At 45.2% G+C, this 24,193-nt stretch overlaps 1 protein-coding gene across 3 annotated transcripts in view; it reads left to right on the top strand.

Annotated features, from left to right (window-relative positions):
• Positions 1–24,193, top strand: part of ZMYND10 (zinc finger MYND-type containing 10) — a 55,350-nt gene that overhangs the window by 17,583 nt on the left and 13,574 nt on the right. For all 3 annotated transcript variants that reach the window (XM_069736059.1, XM_069736057.1, XM_069736058.1), the window contains 4 exons: positions 2,142–2,250; positions 15,451–15,567; positions 15,639–15,692; positions 17,434–17,571. In XM_069736059.1, coding sequence (XP_069592160.1) covers positions 2,218–2,250; positions 15,451–15,567; positions 15,639–15,692; positions 17,434–17,571 — 342 coding nt within the window. In that variant the 5' untranslated portion in view covers positions 2,142–2,217. The remainder of the gene's footprint in view (positions 1–2,141; positions 2,251–15,450; positions 15,568–15,638; positions 15,693–17,433; positions 17,572–24,193) is intronic.

Below are 24,193 nucleotides of genomic sequence, written 5' to 3'. Positions count from 1 at the left end.
GGACCACTGAGTAAGTCCAAAGGATGAGGTAAGGACCAGGAGCTTGGAGGCTACTGGCTGGCGGGTGTCAGGGATATTAAAGTCACCCATGATGATGGTGGGGATGTCTGCAGAGAGAAAGAAACTCAGGATAACTCGGGGATAACTTAGGATCAGTAATGTAATGTATGTACACAGTGACTGCACCAGCAGAATAGTGAGTGCAGCTCTGGGCTATAATACAGGATGTAACTCAGGATCAGTAATATAATGTATGTACACAGTGACTGCACCAGCAGAATAGCGAGTGCAGCTCTGAGGTATAATACAGGATGTAACTCAGGATCAGTAATGTAATGTATGTACACAGTGACTGCACCATCAGAATAGTGAGTGCAGCTCTGCAGTATAATACAGGAGGTAACTCAGGATCAGTAATCTAATGTATGTACACAGTGACTGCACCAGCAGAATAGCGAGTGCAGCTCTGGAGTATAATACAGGATGTAACTCAGGATCAGTAATGTATGTACACAGTGACTGCACCAGCAGAATAGTGAGTGCAGCTCTGGGGTATAATACAGGATGTAACTCCGGATCAGTAATGTAATGTATGTACACAGTGACTGCACCAGCAGAATAGTGAGTGCAGCTCTGGGGTATAATACAGGATGTAACTCGGGATCAGTAATGTATGTACACAGTGACTGCACCAGCAGAATAGTGAGTGCAGCTCTGGGGTATAATACAGGATGTAACTCAGGATCAGTAATGTAATGTATGTACACACTGACTGCACCAGCAGAATAGTGAGTGCAGCTCTGGGGTATAATACAGGATGTAACTCAGGATCAGTAATGTAATGTATGTACACAGTGACTGCACCAGCAGAATAGTGAGTGCAGCTCTGGAGTATAATACAGGATGTAACTCAGGATCAGTAATGTATGTACACAGTGACTGCACCAGCAGAATAGTGAGTGCAGCTCTGGGGTATAATACAGGATGTAACTCAGGATCAGTAATGTAATGTATGTACACAGTGACTGCACCAGCAGAATAGTGAGTGCAGCTCTGGGGTATAATACAGGATGTAACTCAGGATCAGTAATGTAATGTATGTACACAGTGACTACACCAGCAGAATAGTGAGTGCAGCTCTGGAGTATAATACAGGATGTAACTCAGGATCAGTAATGTAATGTATGTACAGTGACTGCACCAGCAGAATAGTGAGTGCAGCTCTAGGGTATAATACAGGAGGTAACTCAGGATCAGTAATGTATGTACACAGTGACTGCACCAGCAGAATAGTGAGTGCAGCTCTAGGGTATAATACAGGAGGTAACTCAGGATCAGTAATGTAATGTATGTACACAGTGACTGCACCAGCAGAATAGTGAGTGCAGCTCTGGAGTATAATACAGGAGGTAACTCAGGATCAGGAATGTAATGTATGTACACAGTGACTGCACCAGCAGAATAGTGAGTGCAGCTCTGGAGTATAATACAGGAGGTAACTCAGGATCAGTAATGTAATGTATGTACACAGTGACTGCACCAGCAGAATAGTGAGTGCAGCTCTAGGGTATAATACAGGAGGTAACTCAGGATCAGTAATGTAATGTATGTACACAGTGACTGCACCAGCAGAATAGTGAGTGCAGCTCTGGGGTATAATACAGGAGGTAACTCAGGATCAGGAATGTAATGTATGTACACAGTGACTGCACCAGCAGAATAGTGAGTGCAGCTCTGGGGTATAATACAGGATGTAACTCAGGATCAGTAATGTAATGTATGTACACAGTGACTGCACCAGCAGAATAGTGAGTGCAGCTCTAGGGTATAATACAGGAGGTAACTCAGGATCAGTAATGTAATGTATGTACACAGTGACTGCACCATTGCCGTTCTCCTGTGCTGTAGACCTATTTTTAATTGCTGTGCTTGTGCAGTGATTATATGGGGTGAGTGAAAACCCTTTTTTCTATTGATTATTGGGGTCTCGGTGCTGACACAGTAATCATGTGACGTGTATACTGGTGGTCTGAGTGGGGTGTTTCGCTTTCTGTTAACAGACTATTTAAAAAAAAAAAAAAATCAAATTGTCGCACACTGATCTCTGATGCAGATATTGAGGTTTTATTCCTTGGTCTCAGATGGCTGAAGCAGCACGAGTACCTGGAGAAGCTGAACATACAGGCGATCGTCAACGCCTCCGCCGGCCAAGAGGAGATGATCAAGGATTTAATGGTGACCCATGGAAAGGTATCTATCTATTTATCATCTAGCTATTATCTATGTATCTATTATATATTTGTCACGGATCCCTTCTCCGTGGTGTCACTTATTCGTCACATGCCTGCTCTCAGCACGTGACTTGGGTTGTGCCTGCAAGGGTTAATCTCTCTCCCCACTCTCAGTCCAGCATTCAACCTCTGTCCTATGCTGTAATGGGAGCATAAATCACACCCTGACCCAGGCCACACACCCGCTCATACACGCTGCCACCACTCACCGAATACATGGGCGATGAGTCCCGGAAATATTAATACTAATAATGTCTATCACTCGTAAGGCTCACCCACTTTAGGCTATGGATTCTTTTAGATCATTCAAGGTTCAACTTGTTAAAGTTTTATACTTTAATACAAACGGTTCAGTGCTTACAGTAAGAAAAAAATATAAAAATATGATAATGAAAAGACATACAACTTATGCAAAACAGTATAAAAATAAACAGGAGAAACTTAAAGAAATCATCTAACTGGTAGTCTGCTTTCTGTTCCCTGAGGGGGGTGAATGGAGTTAGTGGAACACATCAGTATCTCAGGCTGCCCTCACTTGTGAACTCGATTCTATGTATACAGCCCTAATTTATAGCTTTGGTCTGGAGGTCAGGTTTCTAGACCAGCCCCTCAGATTAATATCATAATTGCTTGTTTTTTGATTGGACCACGGCCGCGCCCCCCAATGAATATATTATTTTCTCTTGAAATCCTTTGTGTAAAAGTTCTCACAGAGATACTATCAGGCCGTAATTAACATCTCTCTTCCAAGAGCTAGGAGGTGTCAAATGTTACCTTTCTTCTTGGCTTCCAGCAGGACCTCCTGGTGAGATTGGAGACAGAAGTCTACCTGTCCCAGGAAAATACATATTAACACCTGGGCGCGAACCCGCAGCTTTTCAAGACGGATGTTATATTATTGCCAGTGACTCAATAAATCTACTATATAATTGCCTAAGGGTCACTTCTGTCTTTCTGTCACGGATATTCATTGGTCGCGGCCTCTGTCTGTCATGGAATCCATGTCGCTCATTGGCCATGGCAAAACGCCCACGACCATTGCCACGACAAAACAGTGACGGGCGCAGTCCGGCGGCAACATGGCCGCCCCTTCCTCCCCACAGTCAGTGCCCGCTCCATACTCCTCGCAGTCACCGCTCACACAGGGTTAATGCCAGCGGTAACGGACCGCGTTATGCCGCGGGTAACTCACTCCGTTACCGCCGCTATTAACCCTGTGTGACCAAGTTTTTACTATTTATGCTGCCTATGCAGCGTCAATAATAAAAGGATCTAATGTTAAAAATAATAAAAATAAAAAAATAAATAAAAAATCATTATATACTCACCTTCCGCCGCCTTTCCCGCTCCTCGCGACGCTCCGGTAACCGCTCCATGCAAGCAGCAGGTTCCGGTGGCAAGGATGGTTTGAGACAAGGACCTGCCATGACGTCACGGTCATGTGACTGCGATGTCATCACGGGTCCTGCGCTACCAACCCTGGGACCGGAAGCTGCCGAGTGCACCGCACACAGGCGACATGACTACAAGGGGCCCTCGGAAGGTGAGTATATGTTTATTTTTTAACCTGTGACATACGTGGCTGGGTAATATACTACGTGGCTCTGTGCAGTATACTACGTGGCTGGGCAATATACTACGTGGCTCTGTGCAGTATACTACGTGGCTGGGCAATATACTACATGGCTGGGCAATATACTACGTGGGCTGTGCAATATATTACGTGGACATGCATATTCTAGAATACCCGATGCGTTAGAATTGGGCTACCTGCTCTTTCCTCCCCGCAGTCAGTGCCCGCTCCATACTCCCCTCCAGTCATCCAGTCAGCCCTCCCACAGGGTTAACGTCAGCGTTACCGGAGCTATTAACCCTGTGTGACCAACGTTTTACAATTGAGGCTGTGTATGCAGCATCAATAGTAAAATGATCTTATATTAAAAAAAAACAACAAAATCATTGTATACTCACCTTCCGCCACTTTTCCCGCTCCTCGCGACGCTCCGGTGACCGCTCCATGTAAGCAGCAGGTTCCGGTGGCAAGGATGGTATGCGAGAAGGACCTGCCATGACGTCACGGTCATGTGACCGTGACGTCATCACAGGTCTTGTGCTCATACCAACCCTGGGACCGGAAGCTGCCGTGTGCATCGCACACAGGCGACAGGACTACAAGGGATACTCAGGACTACAAGGGGCCCTCGGAAGGTGAGTATATGTTTTTTATTTTTTAACTTGTTACATACGTCACTGGGCAGTATACTACGTGACTGGCCAATATACTACGTGGCTCTGTGCTGTATGCTACGTGGCTGGGCAATATGCTACGTGGCTGGGCAATATGCTACGTGGCTGGGCAATATGCTACGTGGCTGGGCAATATACTACGTGGCTGGGCAATATACTACGTGGCTCTGTGCTGTATACTACTATATTATGTGTGTGGGGACATATGTCTAGGGTTTATATGTGTGACTAGTGATAATGTAACTTTTCAAAAAACCTGATCTGCACATCCAAACATAGACTGAGTGTGAACAGGTGCTGAACCCAGAGTCGCCAACTCGCATATAGTTAAATAAATAGGGCAGCACACTGCAGCGCCAAAACATGCAAACTTGAAAACACGAAATTTGAACTGCATTACTGCACTAGAAATATGAAAAATGAGAGTTTTAGCGCATAAAAATGGCCAATTTTATGTGTACCTGGTAGCCCCTTTACGGCATCTCTCTTATACCAGGTCCTACTCTAAACCTGAAACACCCACAACCAAGCTATAGATTAGTACCAGGTAAAACGCCAAGCAGAGATTAGATATAAAAATGCCTTTATTATTTTATGACTGGCAATAGATATATAAACAATACATGATTGTGCGCGCAAAAAACAAAGGAATAAATTAACAAAAATAAAAAAGAGTATATAATATATAAAACCAATGTACATATAAAAGGTAGAATAATATAGCGGACTGACCCAGGGGATAAACTAATTATGTTTATATACTACCAGGGGTAACCTCTAAAAATAATCCAGTGTCTAAACAGTACATAGCCAAAGATGTAAAAAATGGTCAAAAACCCCTATGCAAAAAAGGCCACAGTAAAAATATAAGAATATATAGACATATGTATATAAAAAGTGCCAAAAAATCAAAAGAGGTGTATAAGGAATAATTATCCTACTCAAATACCATGTAAAAAATATATAACATACTAAATCTGCTCACAAAAATATTTATATATAATGTGCAAATCAAGCGATATTTAAATATAAAAGTGCAAATTTGGCAAAAAAGTGTATATAAAGGGGTGCATAGAACCACATCTAAACCTATTTGGCTCAAAAATACATGGTCAAGTAACCAGTGATTAACCATGAATATATATACATATATATATATATATATATATATATATATAGTGCAATAGTTTATATAATACCAGGCTTCAAAAGAAGGGGTTAATAACGCAAATATACTATACAGATCAGTGGATAAGAGTACTCCCGTATAATATAAGATGTTAAGCTGAACTAAAAAGAGGCACCTAATGTCTTCCAATGAAACATATGAGGCATATCACTGACAAGCTTCTCTGGAATCACACACACTGCCGCAATAGAGCTCCAACAGGAGTCCCACCATAAGGTGCAGATTAGCATAAATAGTGTGGAAGCGTGCCGTACCTTAATCACGCAGAACACTCTGGGTCAGTCCGGTCCTTTGCTAGAGCGCACCCCGACGCGCGTTTCGGAACAAGACCCCTGACGAAGGACTTGTTCCGAAACGCGCGTCGGGGTGCGCTCTAGCAAAGGACCGGACTGACCCAGAGTGTTCTGCGTGATTAAGGTACGGCACGCTTCCACACTATTTATGCTAATCTGCACCTTATGGTGGGACTCCTGTTGGAGCTCTATTGCGGCAGTGTGTGTGATTCCAGAGAAGCTTGTCAGTGATATGCCTCATATGTTTCATTGGAAGACATTAGGTGCCTCTTTTTAGTTCAGCTTAACATCTTATATTATACGGGAGTACTCTTATCCACTGATCTGTATAGTATATTTGCGTTATTAACCCCTTCTTTTGAAGCCTGGTATTATATAAACTATTGCACTATATATATATATATATATATATATATATATGTATATATATTCATGGTTAATCACTGGTTACTTGACCATGTATTTTTGAGCCAAATAGGTTTAGATGTGGTTCTATGCACCCCTTTATATACACTTTTTTGCCAAATTTGCACTTTTATATTTAAATATCGCTTGATTTGCACATTATATATAAATATTTTTGTGAGCAGATTTAGTATGTTATATATTTTTTACATGGTATTTGAGTAGGATAATTATTCCTTATACACCTCTTTTGATTTTTTGGCACTTTTTATATACATATGTCTATATATTCTTATATTTTTACTGTGGCCTTTTTTGCATAGGGGTTTTTGACCATTTTTTACATCTTTGGCTATGTACTGTTTAGACACTGGATTATTTTTAGAGGTTACCCCTGGTAGTATATAAACATAATTAGTTTATCCCCTGGGTCAGTCCGCTATATTATTCTACCTTTTATATGTACATTGGTTTTATATATTATATACTCTTTTTTATTTTTGTTAATTTATTCCTTTGTTTTTTGCGCGCACAATCATGTATTGTTTATATATCTATTGCCAGTCATAAAATAATAAAGGCATTTTTATATCTAATCTCTGCTTGGCGTTTTACCTGGTACTAATCTATAGCTTGGTTGTGGGTGTTTCAGGTTTAGAGTAGGACCTGGTATAAGAGAGATGCCGTAAAGGGGCTACCAGGTACACATAAAATTGGCCATTTTTATGCGCTAAAACTCTCATTTTTCATATTTCTAGTGCAGTAATGCAGTTTAAATTTCGTGTTTTCAAGTTTGCATGTTTTGGCGCTGCAGTGTGCTGCCCTATTTATTTAACTTTAGTGATAATGTAACATCTGTCCCGAAGGCAGGTCTGGCATATAACTTCTATTGGCCCAAGATGGGGACACATATTGCCAATTACTGCCGATCGTGTGTAGTTTGTCAGAGAGTTGGAAAGTCCAGGAATATACAGAAAGCTCCATTGATACCACTGCCTGTGATCGATGAACCTTCCCAGCGAGTGGCTGTGGATATCATAGGGCCACTTGCAATCCCTAGCAGCTCTGGGAAAAAGTACATCCTCACAGTGGTGGACTATGCTACACGATACCCGGAAGCTGTGGCACTATCCTCCATCCGAGCAGACAAAGTGGCGGATGCTTTACTGACTGTGTTCTCTCGTGTGGGTTTCCCCAGGGAAATGTTGATCGATCAGGGAACCCAGTTCATGTCTGATCTGATGGAAAGCCTCTGTGAAAGAATACAAGTGCAGCATCTTGTGGCCAGCGCCTATCATCCCCAAACCAACGGACTCTGCGAGCGCTTCAATGGAACATTAAAGCAAATGCTGAAAATACATAGTAACATAGTAACATAGTTAGTAAGGCCGAAAAAAGACATTTGTCCATCCAGTTCAGCCTATATTCCATCATAATAAATCCCCAGATCTACGTCCTTCTACAGAACCTAATAATTGTATGATACAATATTGTTCTGCTCCAGGAAGACATCCAGGCCTCTCTTGAACCCCTCGACTGAGTTCGCCATCACCACCTCCTCAGGCAAGCAATTCCAGATTCTCACTGCCCTAACAGTAAAGAATCCTCTTCTATGTTGGTGGAAAAACCTTCTCTCCTCCAGACGCAAAGAATGCCCCCTTGTGCCCGTCACCTTCCTTGGTATAAACAGATCCTCAGCGAGATATTTGTATTGTCCCCTTATATACTTATACATGGTTATTAGATCGCCCCTCAGTCGTCTTTTTTCTAGACTAAATAATCCTAATTTCGCTAATCTATCTGGGTATTGTAGTTCTCCCATCCCCTTTATTAATTTTGTTGCCCTCCTTTGTACTCTCTCTAGTTCCATTATATCCTTCCTGAGCACCGGTGCCCAAAACTGGACACAGTCCTCCATGTGTGGTCTAACTAGGGATTTGTACAGAGGCAGTATAATGCTCTCATCATGTGTATCCAGACCTCTTTTAATGCACCCCATGATCCTGTTTGCCTTGGCAGCTGCTGCCTGGCACTGGCTGCTCCAGGTAAGTTTATCATTAACTAGGATCCCCAAGTCCTTCTCCCTGTCAGATTTACCCAGTGGTTTCCCATTCAGTGTGTAATGGTGATATTGATTCCTTCTTCCCATGTGTATAACCTTACATTTATCATTGTTAAACCTCATCTGCCACCTTTCAGCCCAAGTTTCCAACTTATCCAGATCCATCTGTAGCAGAATACTATCTTCTCTTGTATTAACTGCTTTACATAGTTTTGTATCATCTGCAAATATCGATATTTTACTGTGTAAACCTTCTACCAGATCATTAATGAATATGTTGAAGAGAAGAGGTCCCAATACCAACCCCTGCGGTCCCCACTGGTCACAGCGACCCAGTTAGAGACTATACCATTTATAACCACCCTCTGCTTTCTATCACTAAGCCAGTTACTAACCCATTTACACACATTTTCCCCCAGACCAAGCATTCTCATTTTGTGTACCAACCTCTTGTGCGGCACGGTATCAAACGCTTTGGAAAAATCGAGATATACCACGTCCAATGACTCACCGTGGTCCAGCCTATAGCTTACCTCTTCATAAAAACTGATTAGATTGGTTTGACAGGAGCGATTTCTCATAAACCAATGCTGATATGGAGTTAAACAGTTATTCTCATTGAGATAATCCAGAATAACATCCCTCAGAAACCCTTCAAATATTTTACCAACAATAGAGGTTAGACTTACTGGCCTATAATTTCCAGGTTCACTTTTAGAGCCCTTTTTGAATATTGGCACCACATTTGCTATGCGCCAGTCCTGCGGAACAGACCCTGTCGCTATAGAGTCCCTAAAAATAAGAAATAATGGTTTATCTATTACATTACTTAGTTCTCTTAGTACTCGTGGGTGTATGCCATCCGGACCCGGAGATTTATCTATTTTAATCTTATTTAGCCGCTTTCGCACCTCTTCTTGGGTTAGATTGGTGACCCTTAATATAGGGTTTTCATTGTTTCTTGGGATTTCACCTAGCATTTCATTTTCCACCGTGAATACCGTGGAGAAGAAGGTGTTTAATATGTTAGCTTTTTCCTCGTCATCTACAACCATTCTTTCCTCACTATTTTTTAAGGGGCCTACATTTTCAGTTTTTATTCTTTTACTATTGATATAGTTGAAGAACAGTTTGGGATTAGTTTTACTCTCCTTAGCAATGTGCTTCTCTGTTTCCTTTTTGGCAGCTTTAATTAGTTTTTTAGATAAAGTATTTTTCTCCCTATAGTTTTTTAGAGCTTCAATGGTGCCATCCTGCTTTAGTAGTGCAAATGCTTTCTTTTTACTGTTAATTGCCTGTCTTACTTCTTTGTTTAGCCACATTGGGTTTTTCCTATTTCTAGTCCTTTTATTCCCACAAGGTATAAACCGCTTACACTGCCTATTTAGGATGTTCTTAAACATTTCCCATTTATTATCTGTATTCTCATTTCTGAGGATATTGTCCCAGTCTACCAGATTAAGGGCATCTCTAAGCTGGTCAAACTTTGCCTTCCTAAAGTTCAGTGTTTTTGTGACTCCCTGACAAGTCCCCCTAGTGAAAGACAGGTGAAACTGTACAATATTGTGGTCGCTATTTCCTAGAAAATGCTGGTGGAGACTGAAGGGAGAGACTGGGAGCGGTACCTTCCCCATCTGTTGTTTGCCTACAGAGAGGTACCCCAGGCGTCTACTGGATTCTCCCCCTTTGAACTGGTCTATGGGAGAAGGGTCAGGGGGCCACTTGATTTGATTAAGGACTGTTGGGAGGACGACCCCAGAACTACTGGAGTCTCAGTGGTTGAATATGTCCTGCGGCTCAGAGAGAGAATGCAGAAACTGAGCAACCTGGCCCATGAGAACGTGACCCAGGCCCAAATCAACCAGAAGGTCTGGTACGACCGTAATGCCAGACTGAGGGCCTACGAGGAAGGGCAGAAGGTTTGGGTGTTGGTCTCTGTTACAGAACAAATTGCAGGCCGCATGGGAGGGACCATACACTGTACATAAGCGGCTGAATGATGTTAATTATGTGGTGACACTAGATGAGCATGCAAAGCGTCAGAAAGTGTTTCATGTAAATATGCTGAAGGCTCATCATGGCAGGGAGGCCTGTGTCTTACCTGTCTGTAGCCGGCCTGAAGAGGGGGAGGCTGATCTGTTACTGGATGTGGGGGCCGGGACTCAGTACATGGAGTCCCTGGAGTCAGCAGAGTTTAGCCCTGAGCTATCCCACAGTCAGAGGTCTGAGCTGATGGGGGCGCTCAGCGAGTTCAACGAAGTCTTCACAGGGGAGCCAGGGAGGACACACTTAGCAGTTCACCATGTGGACACTGGTACTAATCCCCCAGTACGGCAGTCTGCACACCGTGTGTCAGCAGAGGTGAAGGCACACATGAGGGAACAGGTAGAGGAGATGCTGAAACTCAAGGTGATACAAAAATCCCAGAGTGCCTGGGCCTCGCCTGTGGTTCTTGTCCCAAAAAAGGACCGTACTACCCGGTTCTGTGTAGACTACAGGAGATTAAATGTATTGACTACATGTGAGGTCTACCCCATGCCGAGGATAGACGAGCTGTTAGAGCAGCTAGCTAAAGCATCGTACCTCACCATCATGGACCTGAGTAGGGGATAGTGGCAGATACCCCCGACCAGAGAAGCTCAGGAGAGCTCTGCCTTTATAACGCCATTCGGGCTGTTTGAGTTTCTGGTGATGCCCTTTGGTATGAAGGATGCCCATGCGACCTTCCAGAGGTTGGTCAATCACTTATTGGAAGGATGTGATGGTTTTGCCGTCGCTTATCTTGATGATATCGCCATCTTTAGTGATTCTTGGGAGGAACACCTCGTACATCTGTCTCAGGTGTTGCAAAAGCTTAAAACTGCAGGTCTTACCGTTAAGCCAGGGATGTGTCAGGTAGCCATGCGGGAAGTACAATACCTGGGACACACGGTTGGGGGAGGACTGCTAAAACCTGAGCCAGGGAAGGTAGAAGCCATTACAGCCTGGGCCACCCCACGAACCAAGAAGCAGGTACTGTCCTTCCTGGGTACGGCTGGCTACTATAGGAGGTTTGTACCAAACTACAGTGCTCTGGCCAAACCATTAATTAATCTGACCAGGAAGAGACTTCCTAAAATTGTCTCCTGGAGTCCTCAGTGTGAGGAATCATTTTCTGCCCTAAAGTCGGCATTGGTCAGTTCACCTGTCCTGCAGGCTCCAGATTTCACTCGCCGGTTTGTAGTGCAGACAGATGCCAGCACCTATGGGCTAGGTGCAGTTCTCAGCCAGGTGAACCAACAAGGAGAGGAACACCCAATCCTGTACCTAAGCAGGAAACTCCTGCCCAGAGAAGTGGCTTATGCCACCATTGAAAAAGAATGTCTGGCAATTGTGTGAGCTCTGCAGAAGCTGCAACCATACCTCTATGGGCGCAACTTCACCGTGATCACAGATCATAACCCATTGAGTTGGCTCAACCGAGTAGTTGGGGACAATGGGAAATTGCTTAGATGGAGTTTGATACTTCAGCAATATGATTTCACAATTCAGCCCAAGAAGGGAGTTCATCATGGCAATGCCGATGGCCTTTCCCGCCAAGATGGCACAGAACCAGATACGTGCTCGGGAGCTTACCTGGAAGTCAACCCCCATGCACGTTCATAAGGAGGGAGGTGTGGTGAAATATGTGTATATATATCGGTGTGTGTGTGTGTAGGGACATATGTTTAGGGTTATATGTGCGACCAGTGATAATGTAACATCTGTCCTGAAGGCAAGTCGCACCTAGGTGTTAATAGGTAATTCCTTGGGACTAGTAGAATTTCTGTCTCCATATCTCACCAGGGGGTCTAGCTAGGGCCGAGAAGAAAAGCAACATTTGGCACCTCTGAGGTCTTGGAGGGGAGATGCTAATTTGCGGCCTGAGGGAAGCTATTCCTGGGAATCTGGTCACAAGTGTCTCAAGAGGAAAATAATATATATTCATTAGTAGAGCGGCCGTGGCCCAATCAAACAGACCGCAGTTATGATATTAACCTGGTAGGCCGGTCTAGAAACCTGACCTCAGACCAAAGTTATAAATTTAGGCTGCAAACAGAGAATTGTGTTCACATGATGGCGGCAGCCTGAGAAGCTGATGTGATCCAATCTACATTCTTCCTTCCCTCAGGGAACAGAAAGCAAACTACCAGATGATTTCTGTAAGTTTATCCTGTTTATTTTGACATTGTTTGCATAAGTTGTATGTCTTTTTATTATCATATTTTTATACCTTTTTCTTATTGTAAGCATTGAACTTTTTGCTATTAAAGCATAAAACTTTAACAAGTTGAACCTTGAATGTTCTAAAGAATCCATAGCCTAAGGTGTGTGAGCCTTATGAGTGATAGGCATATTTTTATTAGTATTATTAGTTCCAGGACTCATCGCCTGTGTATTCGATGAGTGGTGGCAGCGTATATGAGCGGGTGTGTGGCCTGGGTCGGTGTGTGATTTATGCTCCCATTACAGAATAGGACAGAGGTTGAATGCTGGACTGAGAGTGGGGAGAGAGATTAACCCTTGCAGGCACAACCCCAAGTCACGTGTGAGAGCAGGCACGTGACGAATAAGTGACACCACGGAGAAGGGATCCGTGACACTGGGCAATATACTACGTGGACATGCATATTCTAGAATACCCGATGCGTTAGGATCGGGCCACCATCTAGTCTATATATAGTCCACTGTATGTGTGTATGTATGTATGTGTGTGTATATATGTACGTACGTACGTACGTACGTACGTACGTACAGTACAGACCAAAAGTTTGGACACACCTTCTCATTTAAAGATTTTTCTATATATTCATGACTATGAAAATTGTACATTCACACTGAAGGCATCAAAACTATGAATTAACACATATGGAATTATAAACTTAACAAAAAAGTGTGAAAAAACTGAAAATGTCTTCTAGGTTTTTCAAAGTAGCCACTTTTGGTTTGCTTTGATGACTGCTTTGCACACTCTTGGCATTCTCTTGATGAGCTGCAAGAGGTAGTCACTGGGAATGGTTATCACTTCACAGGTGTGCCCTGTCAGGATTAATAAGTGGGATTTCTTGCCTTATAAATGGGGTTGGGACCATCAGTTGTGTTGAGCAGAAGTCTGGTGGATACACAGCTGATAGTCCTACTGAATAGACTATTAGAATTTGTATTATGGCAAGAAAAAAACAGCTAAGTAAAGAAAAACGAGTGGCCATCATTACTTTACGAAATGAAGGTCAGTCAGTCCGAATTATTGGGAAAACTTTGAAAGTGTCCCCAAGTGCAGTGGCAAAAACCATCAAGCGCTACAAAGAAACTGGTTCACATGAGGACCGCCCCAGGAAAGGAAGACCAAGAGTCACCTCTGCTTCTGAGGATAAGTTTATCCGAGTCACCAGCCTCAGAAATCGCAGGTTAACAGCAGCTCAGATTAGAGACCAGGTCAATGCCACACAGAGTTCTAGCAGCAGACACATCTCTACAACAACTGTTAAGAGGAGACTTTGTGCAGCAGCCTTCATGGTAAAATAGCTGCCAGGAAACCACTGCTAAGGACAGGCAACAAGCAGAAGAGACTTGTTTGGGCTAAAGAACACAAGGAATGGACATTAGACCAGTGGAAATCTGTGCTTTGGTCTGATGAGTCCAAATTTGAGATCTTTGGTTCCAACCACCGAGTCTTTGTGCGACGCAGAAAAGGTGAATGGATGGACTCTACATGCCTGGTTCCCACCGTGAAGCATGGAGGAGGAGGTGTGATGGTGTGGGGGGCTTTGCTGGTGACACTGTTGGGGATTTATTCAAAACTGAAGGCATACTGAACCAGCATGGCTACCACAGCATCTTGCAGCGGCATGCTATTCCATCCGGTTTGCGTTTAGTTGGACCATCATTTATTCTTCAACAGGACAATGACCCCAAACACCTCCAGGCTGTGTAAGGGCTATTTGACCAAGAAGGAGAGTGATGGGGGCTACATCAGATGACCTGGCCTCCACAGTCACCAGACCTGAACCCAATCGAGATGGTTTGGGGTGAGCTGGACGCAGAGTGAAGGCAAAAGGGCCGACAAGTGCTAAGCATCTCTGGGAACTCCTTCAAGATTGTTGGAAGATCATTCCCGGTGACTACCTCTTGAAGCTCATCAAGAGAATGCCAAGAGTGTGCAAAGCAGTCATCAAAGCAAAAGGTGGCTACTGTGAAGAATCTAGAATATAAGACAGAATTTCAGTTGTTTCACACTTTTTTGTTAAGTATATGATTCCACATGTGTTAATTCATAGTTTTGATGCCTTCAGTGTGAATGTACAATTTTCATAGTCATGAAAACACAGAAAAATCTTTAAATGAGAAGGTGTGTCCAAACTTTTGGTCTATACTGTACGTACATACATACACATATTTCACGACATATTATCTATCAATCTTTCTATCTATTATGTATCTATCCCCTGTGTGTGATTGTTCTGTAACGCTGATGTCTGACTTTTCCCGCATTTACAGACGTCCCAGTTTTCCGCCATGTGACGCGTTGCGATACATTGCACAGCTTTGTTTCGGCCTCTCTCCATACTGCGCATTTACTGCCCCACGTGGCGACATTACATTTAAGAACCTTAACTTGTCTCAGTATTAGATTGGGCCGATGACGTCTTGTTCCCACAATAAGGATCTCGTGTGAATTTACAGATTTTTTTTTTTTCAGTATTTCTGCACTAATAAGATACTTTAATTTACTCGCAGATTTTTCTCTTTTGGTGTCAGGTTTTCTACGCAGCTGTTTTCTGTAAATCCCGTCCACTTTGCTGTAAGATGTTGTGTTTTTTTGCATAATGAAAATGTGCAGGGTCTAAACGTCATGGTGTTTTGCGCTCCTTGTTTAGTTCTGTCTTCTTTGCATCGCTCTATGTATCTCCATCTCGACTGTCGCCTTCTCTGCTCTTCTCTCAGGTTTCCACATTGGTCCGGGAGTTGATCGCTGTAGAGATCTGGAAGCAGAAGGTTTTCCCTGTGATCTCTGAACTGCAGGATTTCCAGCCCAGAAGCACCTTCCCCCTGTACATGGTGGTAAGTGCATCTCATGAGCGCCCCCGCAGCGGCTGCCGGGTCACATACTGACCAGTGTCTCCTTCCTTCAGATTCATCATGAGGCGACTATAATTAATCTCCTGGAAACCATATTCTACCACAAGGTGAGACTTGCAGGGGCCAGGGAAGCCCCATACAATAATCCTGGAGGCACCAGACAAGTACCCGAGCACTTCGCTTCTCACTGCTATCACCAACCTGAGCGCGCCTGTCAGCGCCGTCACCAACCTGAGCGCCTGTCACCGCCATCACCAACCTGAGTGCCTGTCACCGCCGTCACCAACCTGAGCGCCTGTCAGCGCCGTCACCAACCTGAGCGCCTGTCAGCGCCGTCACCAACCTGAGCGCGCCTGTCAGTGCCGTCACCAACCTGAGCGCCTGTCAGCGCCGTCACCAACCTGAGCGCCTGTCACCGCCATCACCAACCTGAGTGCCTGTCACCGCCGTCATCAACCTGAGCGCCTTGTGTCACTGCCGTCACCAACCTGAGCGCCTGTCAGCGCCGTCACCAACCTGAGCGCCTGTCACCGCCATCACCAACCTGAGTGCCTGTCACCGCCGTCATCAACCTGAGCGCCTTGTGTCACCAGCTCATTATCTACAAATTTTATTTCACATCAGTAACAATCTAAACTATCAGATCCTTTGGATGGCGTCCGTCGGCGTGCATCGGTGACTGCAGGGTAACACAGCTTTGTGCACACTTTCGGGGAGCTGTCAGGGTCCACACATGTCGTGTCACATGATATGCAGGCAGGCGATGGCTGCAGGCGCTGAGGGTGATATACACAGCGAAGCGTCCTCTCCGGAGCCCGGATTCTCACCCGCGGATGATGGCTGCAGGCGCTGAGGGTGATATACACAGCGGAACGTCCTTTCCGGAGCCCGGATTCTCACCCGCGGGTGATGGCTGCAGATGCTGAGGGTGATATACACAGCGGAGCGTCCTCTCCGGACCCCGGATTCTCACCCGCGGGTGATGGCTGCAGCGAAGCGTCCTCTCCGGAGCCCGGATTCTCACCCGCGGGTGATGGCTGCAGATGCTGAGGGTGATATACACAGCGGAACGTCCTCTCCGGAGCCCGGATTCTCACCCGCGGGTGATGGCTGCAGATGCTGAGGGTGATATACACAGCGAAGCGTCCTCTCCGGACCCCGGATTCTCACCCGCGGGTGATGGCTGCAGGCGCTGAGGGTGATATACACAGCGAAGCGTCCTCTCCGGAGCCCGGATTGTCACCCGCGGGTGATGGCTGCAGATGCTGAGGGTGATATACACAGCGGAGCGTCCTCTCCGGACCCCGGATTCTCACCCGCGGGTGATGGCTGCAGATGCTGAGGGTGATATACACAGCGGAGCGTCCTCTCCGGACCCCGGATTCTCACCCGCGGGTGATGGCTGCAGGCGCTGAGGGTGATATACACAGCGGAGCGTCCTCTCCGGACCCCGGATTCTCACCCGCGGGTGATGGCTGCAGGCGCTGAGGGTGATATACACAGCGGAACGTCCTCTCCGGATTCTGCTGATTCTCATTTTTTTTTCTGATAAAGGTCAGATCCTTCGGGTTCTTATAGGCCCCAGAGCGGCGAGCGGATCTCCCAGACCGCCCAGCCTGGTGTGAACTGGTGGTGTCCCAGCGCGTCACTATAATGTACCCGCCATTTCTGTGCTGTGCCCATTCTCAGCCACTGCAGAGACTGATGCTCCGACACGGTCCTGTGCTGGGACATCATTGCTCACATCAGGCGCCGTGTGACAGCTTCCGTTCATAGACAGCAAGCGGAGATCCTGAGAGCAGTGCTGCGGTGTAAGGTGCAGTGTGTGATGTCTCGTGATCTCCACAGGACGTGTGTGAATCGGCCGAGGATCTGCTGCTGGATCTCATTGACTATTGTCATCGGAAGCTGACGGTGCTGCTGTCGCGATGTTCTGCAGGAGTTCCAGCGAGTCAGGACAGGCTGCAGCCGAGCTCTTCTCTCCAGGTACAGTACATGAGGCTCTGCAAAGCGCCATTCACCGCAGAATATTCCTCCCGCCGCCTCCGCACAGCCCTGTCTGCACATAGAAAAGGCGAAGCGTGCAGGACCCCGGCCTCGTACATAGGGGGCTACACTCTGCGCTGTGCTGATATTAAGGGGCCAGTAATGATCATGGGGCAAAAGGGGTCTATAACTGTCGCTCACAACATCCGACGCTCCCTGACCTGAAATGGCTGATAACAGGGAGTAATAGATTGCAGTCTCCTCCCCAGTAATGGCTGATAACAGGGAGTAATAGATTGTAGTCTCCTCCCCAGTAATGGCTGATAACAGGGAGTAATAGATTGTAGTCTCCTCCCCCAGTAATGGCTGATAACAGGGAGTAATAGATTGTAGTCTCCTCCCCAGTAATGGCTGATAACAGGGAGTAATAGATTGTAGTCTCCTCCCCAGTAATGGCTGATAACAGGGAGTAATAGATTGTAGTCTCCTCCCCCAGTAATGGCTGATAACAGGGAGTAATAGATTGTAGTCTCCTCCCCCAGTAATGGCTGATAACAGGGAGTAATAGATTGTAGTCTCCTCCCCAGTAATGGCTGATAACAGGGAGTAATAGATTGTAGTCTCCTCCCCCAGTAATGGCTGATAACAGGGAGTAATAGATTGTAGTCTCCTCCCCCAGTAATGGCTGATAACAGGGAGTAATAGATTGTAGTCTCCTCCCCCAGTAATGGCTGATAACAGGGAGTAATAGATTGTAGTCTCCTCCCCCAGTAATGGCTGATAACAGGGAGTAATAGATTGTAGTCTCCTCCCAGTAATGGCTGATAACAGGGAGTAATAGATTGTACTCTCCTCCCCCAATAATGGCTGATAACAGGGAGTAATAGATTGTAGTCTCCTCCCCAGTAATGGCTGATAACAGGGAGTAATAGATTGTAGTCTCCTCCCCCAGTAATGGCTGATAACAGGGAGTAATAGATTGTAGTCTCCTCCCCCAGTAATGGCTGATAACAGGGAGTAATAGATTGTAGTCTCCTCCCCAGTAATGGCTGATAACAGGGAGTAATAGATTGTAGTCTCCTCCCCAGTAATGGCTGATAACAGGGAGTAATAGATTGTACTCTCCTCCCCCAGTAATGGCTGATAACAGGGAGTAATAGATTGTAGTCTCCTCCCCCAGTAATGGCTGATAACAGGGAGTAATAGATTGTAGTCTCCTCCCCCAGTAATGGCTGATAACAGGGAGTAATAGATTGTAGTCTCCTCCCCAGTAATGGCTGATAACAGGGAGTAATAGATTGTAGTCTCCTCCCAGTAATGGCTGATAACAGGGAGTAATAGATTGTAGTCTCCTCCCCCAGTAATGGCTGATAACAGGGAGTAATAGATTGTAGTCTCCTCCCAGTAATGGCTGATAACAGGGAGTAATAGATTGTACTCTCCTCCCCCAGTAATGGCTGATAACAGGGAGTAATAGATTGTACTCTCCTCCCCCAGTAATGGCTGATAACAGGGAGTAATAGATTGTAGTCTCCTCCCCCAGTAATGGCTGATAACAGGGAGTAATAGATTGTAGTCTCCTCCCCAGTAATGGCTGATAACAGGGAGTAATAGATTGTACTCTCCTCCCCCAGTAATGGCTGATAACAGGGAGTAATAGATTGTACTCTCCTCCCCCAGTAATGGCTGATAACAGGGAGTAATAGATTGTAGTCTCCTCCCCAGTAATGGCTGATAACAGGGAGTAATAGATTGTAGTCTCCTCCCCAGTAATGGCTGATAACAGGGAGTAATAGATTGTACTCTCCTCCCCCAGTAATGGCTGATAACAGGGAGTAATAGATTGTAGTCTCCTCCCCCAGTAATGGCTGATAACAGGGAGTAATAGATTGTAGTCTCCTCCCCCAGTAATGGCTGATAACAGGGAGTAATAGATTGTAGTCTCCTCCCCAGTAATGGCTGATAACAGGGAGTAATAGATTGTAGTCTCCTCCCAGTAATGGCTGATAACAGGGAGTAATAGATTGTAGTCTCCTCCCCCAGTAATGGCTGATAACAGGGAGTAATAGATTGTAGTCTCCTCCCAGTAATGGCTGATAACAGGGAGTAATAGATTGTAGTCTCCTCCCCAGTAATGGCTGATAACAGGGAGTAATAGATTGCAGTCTCCTCCCAGTAATGGCTGATAACAGGGAGTAATAGATAGCAGTCTCCTCCCCCAGTAATGGCTGATAACAGGGAGTAATAGATTGCAGTCTCCTCCCCAGTAATGGCTGATAACAGGGAGTAATAGATTGTAGTCTCCTCCCCCAGTAATGGCTGATAACAGGGAGTAATAGATTGTAGTCTCCTCCCCCAGTAATGGCTGATAACAGGGAGTAATAGATTGTAGTCTCCTCCCCAGTAATGGCTGATAACAGGGAGTAATAGATTGTAGTCTCCTCCCAGTAATGGCTGATAACAGGGAGTAATAGATTGTAGTCTCCTCCCCCAGTAATGGCTGATAACAGGGAGTAATAGATTGTAGTCTCCTCCCAGTAATGGCTGATAACAGGGAGTAATAGATTGTAGTCTCCTCCCCAGTAATGGCTGATAACAGGGAGTAATAGATTGTAGTCTCCTCCCAGTAATGGCTGATAACAGGGAGTAATAGATTGTAGTCTCCTCCCCAGTAATGGCTGATAACAGGGAGTAATAGATTGTAGTCTCCCCCCAGTAATGGCTGATAACAGGGAGTAATAGATTGTAGTCTCCTCCCCAGTAATGGCTGATAACAGGGAGTAATAGATTGTAGTCTCCTCCCCAGTAATGGCTGATAACAGGGAGTAATAGATTGTAGTCTCCTCCCCCAGTAATGGCTGATAACAGGGAGTAATAGATTGTAGTCTCCTCCCCAGTAATGGCTGATAACAGGGAGTAATAGATTGTAGTCTCCTCCCAGTAATGGCTGATAACAGGGAGTAATAGATTGTAGTCTCCTCCCCCAGTAATGGCTGATAACAGGGAGTAATAGATTGTAGTCTCCTCCCAGTAATGGCTGATAACAGGGAGTAATAGATTGTAGTCTCCTCCCCAGTAATGGCTGATAACAGGGAGTAATAGATTGTAGTCTCCTCCCAGTAATGGCTGATAACAGGGAGTAATAGATTGTAGTCTCCTCCCCAGTAATGGCTGATAACAGGGAGTAATAGATTGTAGTCTCCCCCCAGTAATGGCTGATAACAGGGAGTAATAGATTGTAGTCTCCTCCCCAGTAATGGCTGATAACAGGGAGTAATAGATTGTAGTCTCCTCCCCAGTAATGGCTGATAACAGGGAGTAATAGATTGTAGTCTCCTCCCCAGTAATGGCTGATAACAGGGAGTAATAGATTGTAGTCTCCTCCCCCAGTAATGGCTGATAACAGGGAGTAATAGATTGTAGTCTCCTCCCCCAGTAATGGCTGATAACAGGGAGTAATAGATTGCAGTCTCCTCCCCCAGTAATGGCTGATAACAGGGAGTAATAGACTGTAGTCTCCTCCCCAGTAATGGCTGATAACAGGGAGTAATAGACTGTAGTCTCCTCCCCAGTAATGGCTGATAACAGGGAGTAATAGATTGTAGTCTCCTCCCCAGTAATGGCTGATAACAGGGAGTAATAGACTGTAGTCTCCTCCCAGTAATGGCTGATAACAGGGAGTAATAGATTGTAGTCTCCTCCCCAGTAATGGCTGATAACAGGGAGTAATAGATTGTAGTCTCCTCCCCAGTAATGGCTGATAACAGGGAGTAATAGATTGCAGTCTCCTCCCCCAGTAATGGCTGATAACAGGGAGTAATAGACTGTAGTCTCCTCCCAGTAATGGCTGATAACAGGGAGTAATAGATTGCAGTCTCCTCCCCCAGTAATGGCTGATAACAGGGAGTAATAGATTGTAGTCTCCTCCCCAGTAATGGCTGATAACAGGGAGTAATAGATTGTAGTCTCCTCCCCCAGTAATGGCTGATAACAGGGAGTAATAGATTGTAGTCTCCTCCCAGTAATGGCTGATAACAGGGAGTAATAGATTGTAGTCTCCTCCCCAGTAATGGCTGATAACAGGGAGTAATAGATTGTAGTCTCCTCCCAGTAATGGCTGATAACAGGGAGTAATAGATTGTAGTCTCCTCCCCAGTAATGGCTGATAACAGGGAGTAATAGATTGTAGTCTCCTCCCCAGTAATGGCTGATAACAGGGAGTAATAGATTGTAGTCTCCTCCCCAGTAATGGCTGATAACAGGGAGTAATAGATTGTAGTCTCCTCCCCAGTAATGGCTGATAACAGGGAGTAATAGATTGCAGTCTCCTCCCCCAGTAATGGCTGATAACAGGGAGTAATAGATTGTAGTCTCCTCCCCAGTAATGGCTGATAACAGGGAGTAATAGATTGTAGTCTCCTCCCCAGTAATGGCTGATAACAGGGAGTAATAGATTGTAGTCTCCTCCCCAGTAATGGCTGATAACAGGGAGTAATAGATTGCAGTCTCCTCCCCCAGTAATGGCTGATAACAGGGAGTAATAGATTGTAGTCTCCTCCCCAGTAATGGCTGATAACAGGGAGTAATAGATTGTAGTCTCCTCCCCAGTAATGGCTGATAACAGGGAGTAATAGATTGTAGTCTCCTCCCCAGTAATGGCTGATAACAGGGAGTAATAGATTGTAGTCTCCTCCCCCAGTAATGGCTGATAACAGGGAGTAATAGATTGTAGTCTCCTCCCCCAGTAATGGCTGATAACAGGGAGTAATAGATTGTAGTCTCCTCCCCAGTAATGGCTGATAACAGGGAGTAATAGATTGTAGTCTCCTCCCCCAGTAATGGCTGATAACAGGGAGTAATAGATTGTAGTCTCCTCCCCCAGTAATGGCTGATAACAGGGAGTAATAGATTGTAGTCTCCTCCCCAGTAATGGCTGATAACAGGGAGTAATAGATTGTAGTCTCCTCCCCAGTAATGGCTGATAACAGGGAGTAATAGATTGCAGTCTCCTCCCCCAGTAATGGCTGATAACAGGGAGTAATAGATTGTAGTCTCCTCCCCAGTAATGGCTGATAACAGGGAGTAATAGATTGTAGTCTCCTCCCCAGTAATGGCTGATAACAGGGAGTAATAGATTGTAGTCTTCTCCCCCAGTAATGGCTGATAACAGGGAGTAATAGATTGTAGTCTCCTCCCCAGTAATGGCTGATAACAGGGAGTAATAGATTGCAGTCTCCCCCCAGTAATGGCTGATAACAGGGAGTAATAGATTGTAGTCTCCTCCCCAGTAATGGCTGATAACAGGGAGTAATAGATTGTAGTCTCCTCCCCCAGTAATGGCTGATAACAGGTAGTAATAGATTGCAGTCTCCTCCCCAGTAATGGCTGATAACAGGGAGTAATAGATTGTAGTCTCCTCCAGTAATGGCTGATATCAGGGAGTAATAGATTGTAGTCTCCTCCCAGTAATGGCTGATAACAGGGAGTAATAGATTGTAGTCTCCTCCCAGTAATGGCTGATAACAGGGAGTAATAGATTGCAGTCTCCTCCCCCAGGAATGGCTGATAACAGGGAGTAATAGATTGTAGTCTCCTCCCAGTAATGGCTGATATCAGGGAGTAATAGATTGTAGTCTCCTCCCAGTAATGGCTGATAACAGGGAGTAATAGATTGCAGTCTCCTCCCCCAGGAATGGCTGATAACAGGGAGTAATAGATTGTAGTCTCCTCCCCCAGGAATGGCTGATAACAGGGAGTAATAGATTGTAGTCTCCTCCCCCAGGAATGGCTGATAACAGGGAGTAATAGATTGTAGTCTCCTCCCAGTAATGGCTGATAACAGGGAGTAATAGATTGTAGTCTCCTCCCCCAGTAATGGCTGATAACAGGGAGTAATAGATTGCAGTCTCCTCCCCCAGGAATGGCTGATAACAGGGAGTAATAGATTGTAGTCTCCTCCCCCAGGAATGGCTGATAACAGGGAGTAATAGATTGTAGTCTCCTCCCAGTAATGGCTGATAACAGGGAGTAATAGATTGCAGTCTCCTCCCCCAGGAATGGCTGATAACAGGGAGTAATAGATTGTAGTCTCCTCCCAGTAATGGCTGATATCAGGGAGTAATAGATTGTAGTCTCCTCCCAGTAATGGCTGATAACAGGGAGTAATAGATTGCAGTCTCCTCCCCCAGGAATGGCTGATAACAGGGAGTAATAGATTGTAGTCTCCTCCCCCAGTAATGGCTGATAACAGGGAGTAATAGATTGTAGTCTCCTCCCCCAGTAATGGCTGATAACAGGGAGTAATAGATTGTAGTCTCCTCCCCCAGTAATGGCTGATAACAGGGAGTAATAGATTGTAGTCTCCTCCCCAGTAATGGCTGATAACAGGGAGTAATAGATTGTAGTCTCCTCCCCCAGTAATGGCTGATAACAGGGAGTAATAGATTGTAGTCTCCTCCCCAGTAATGGCTGATAACAGGGAGTAATAGATTGTAGTCTCCTCCCCCAGTAATGGCTGATAACAGGGAGTAATAGATTGTAGTCTCCTCCCCAGTAATGGCTGATAACAGGGAGTAATAGATTGTAGTCTCCCCCCCCAGTAATGGCTGATAACAGGGAGTAA

The sequence above is a fragment of the Ranitomeya imitator genome, chromosome 8, assembly GCF_032444005.1.
Source record: "Ranitomeya imitator isolate aRanImi1 chromosome 8, aRanImi1.pri, whole genome shotgun sequence".
Lineage (NCBI taxonomy): Eukaryota > Metazoa > Chordata > Amphibia > Anura > Dendrobatidae > Ranitomeya > Ranitomeya imitator.
This window is presented reverse-complemented; position numbering and strand designations above follow the sequence as displayed.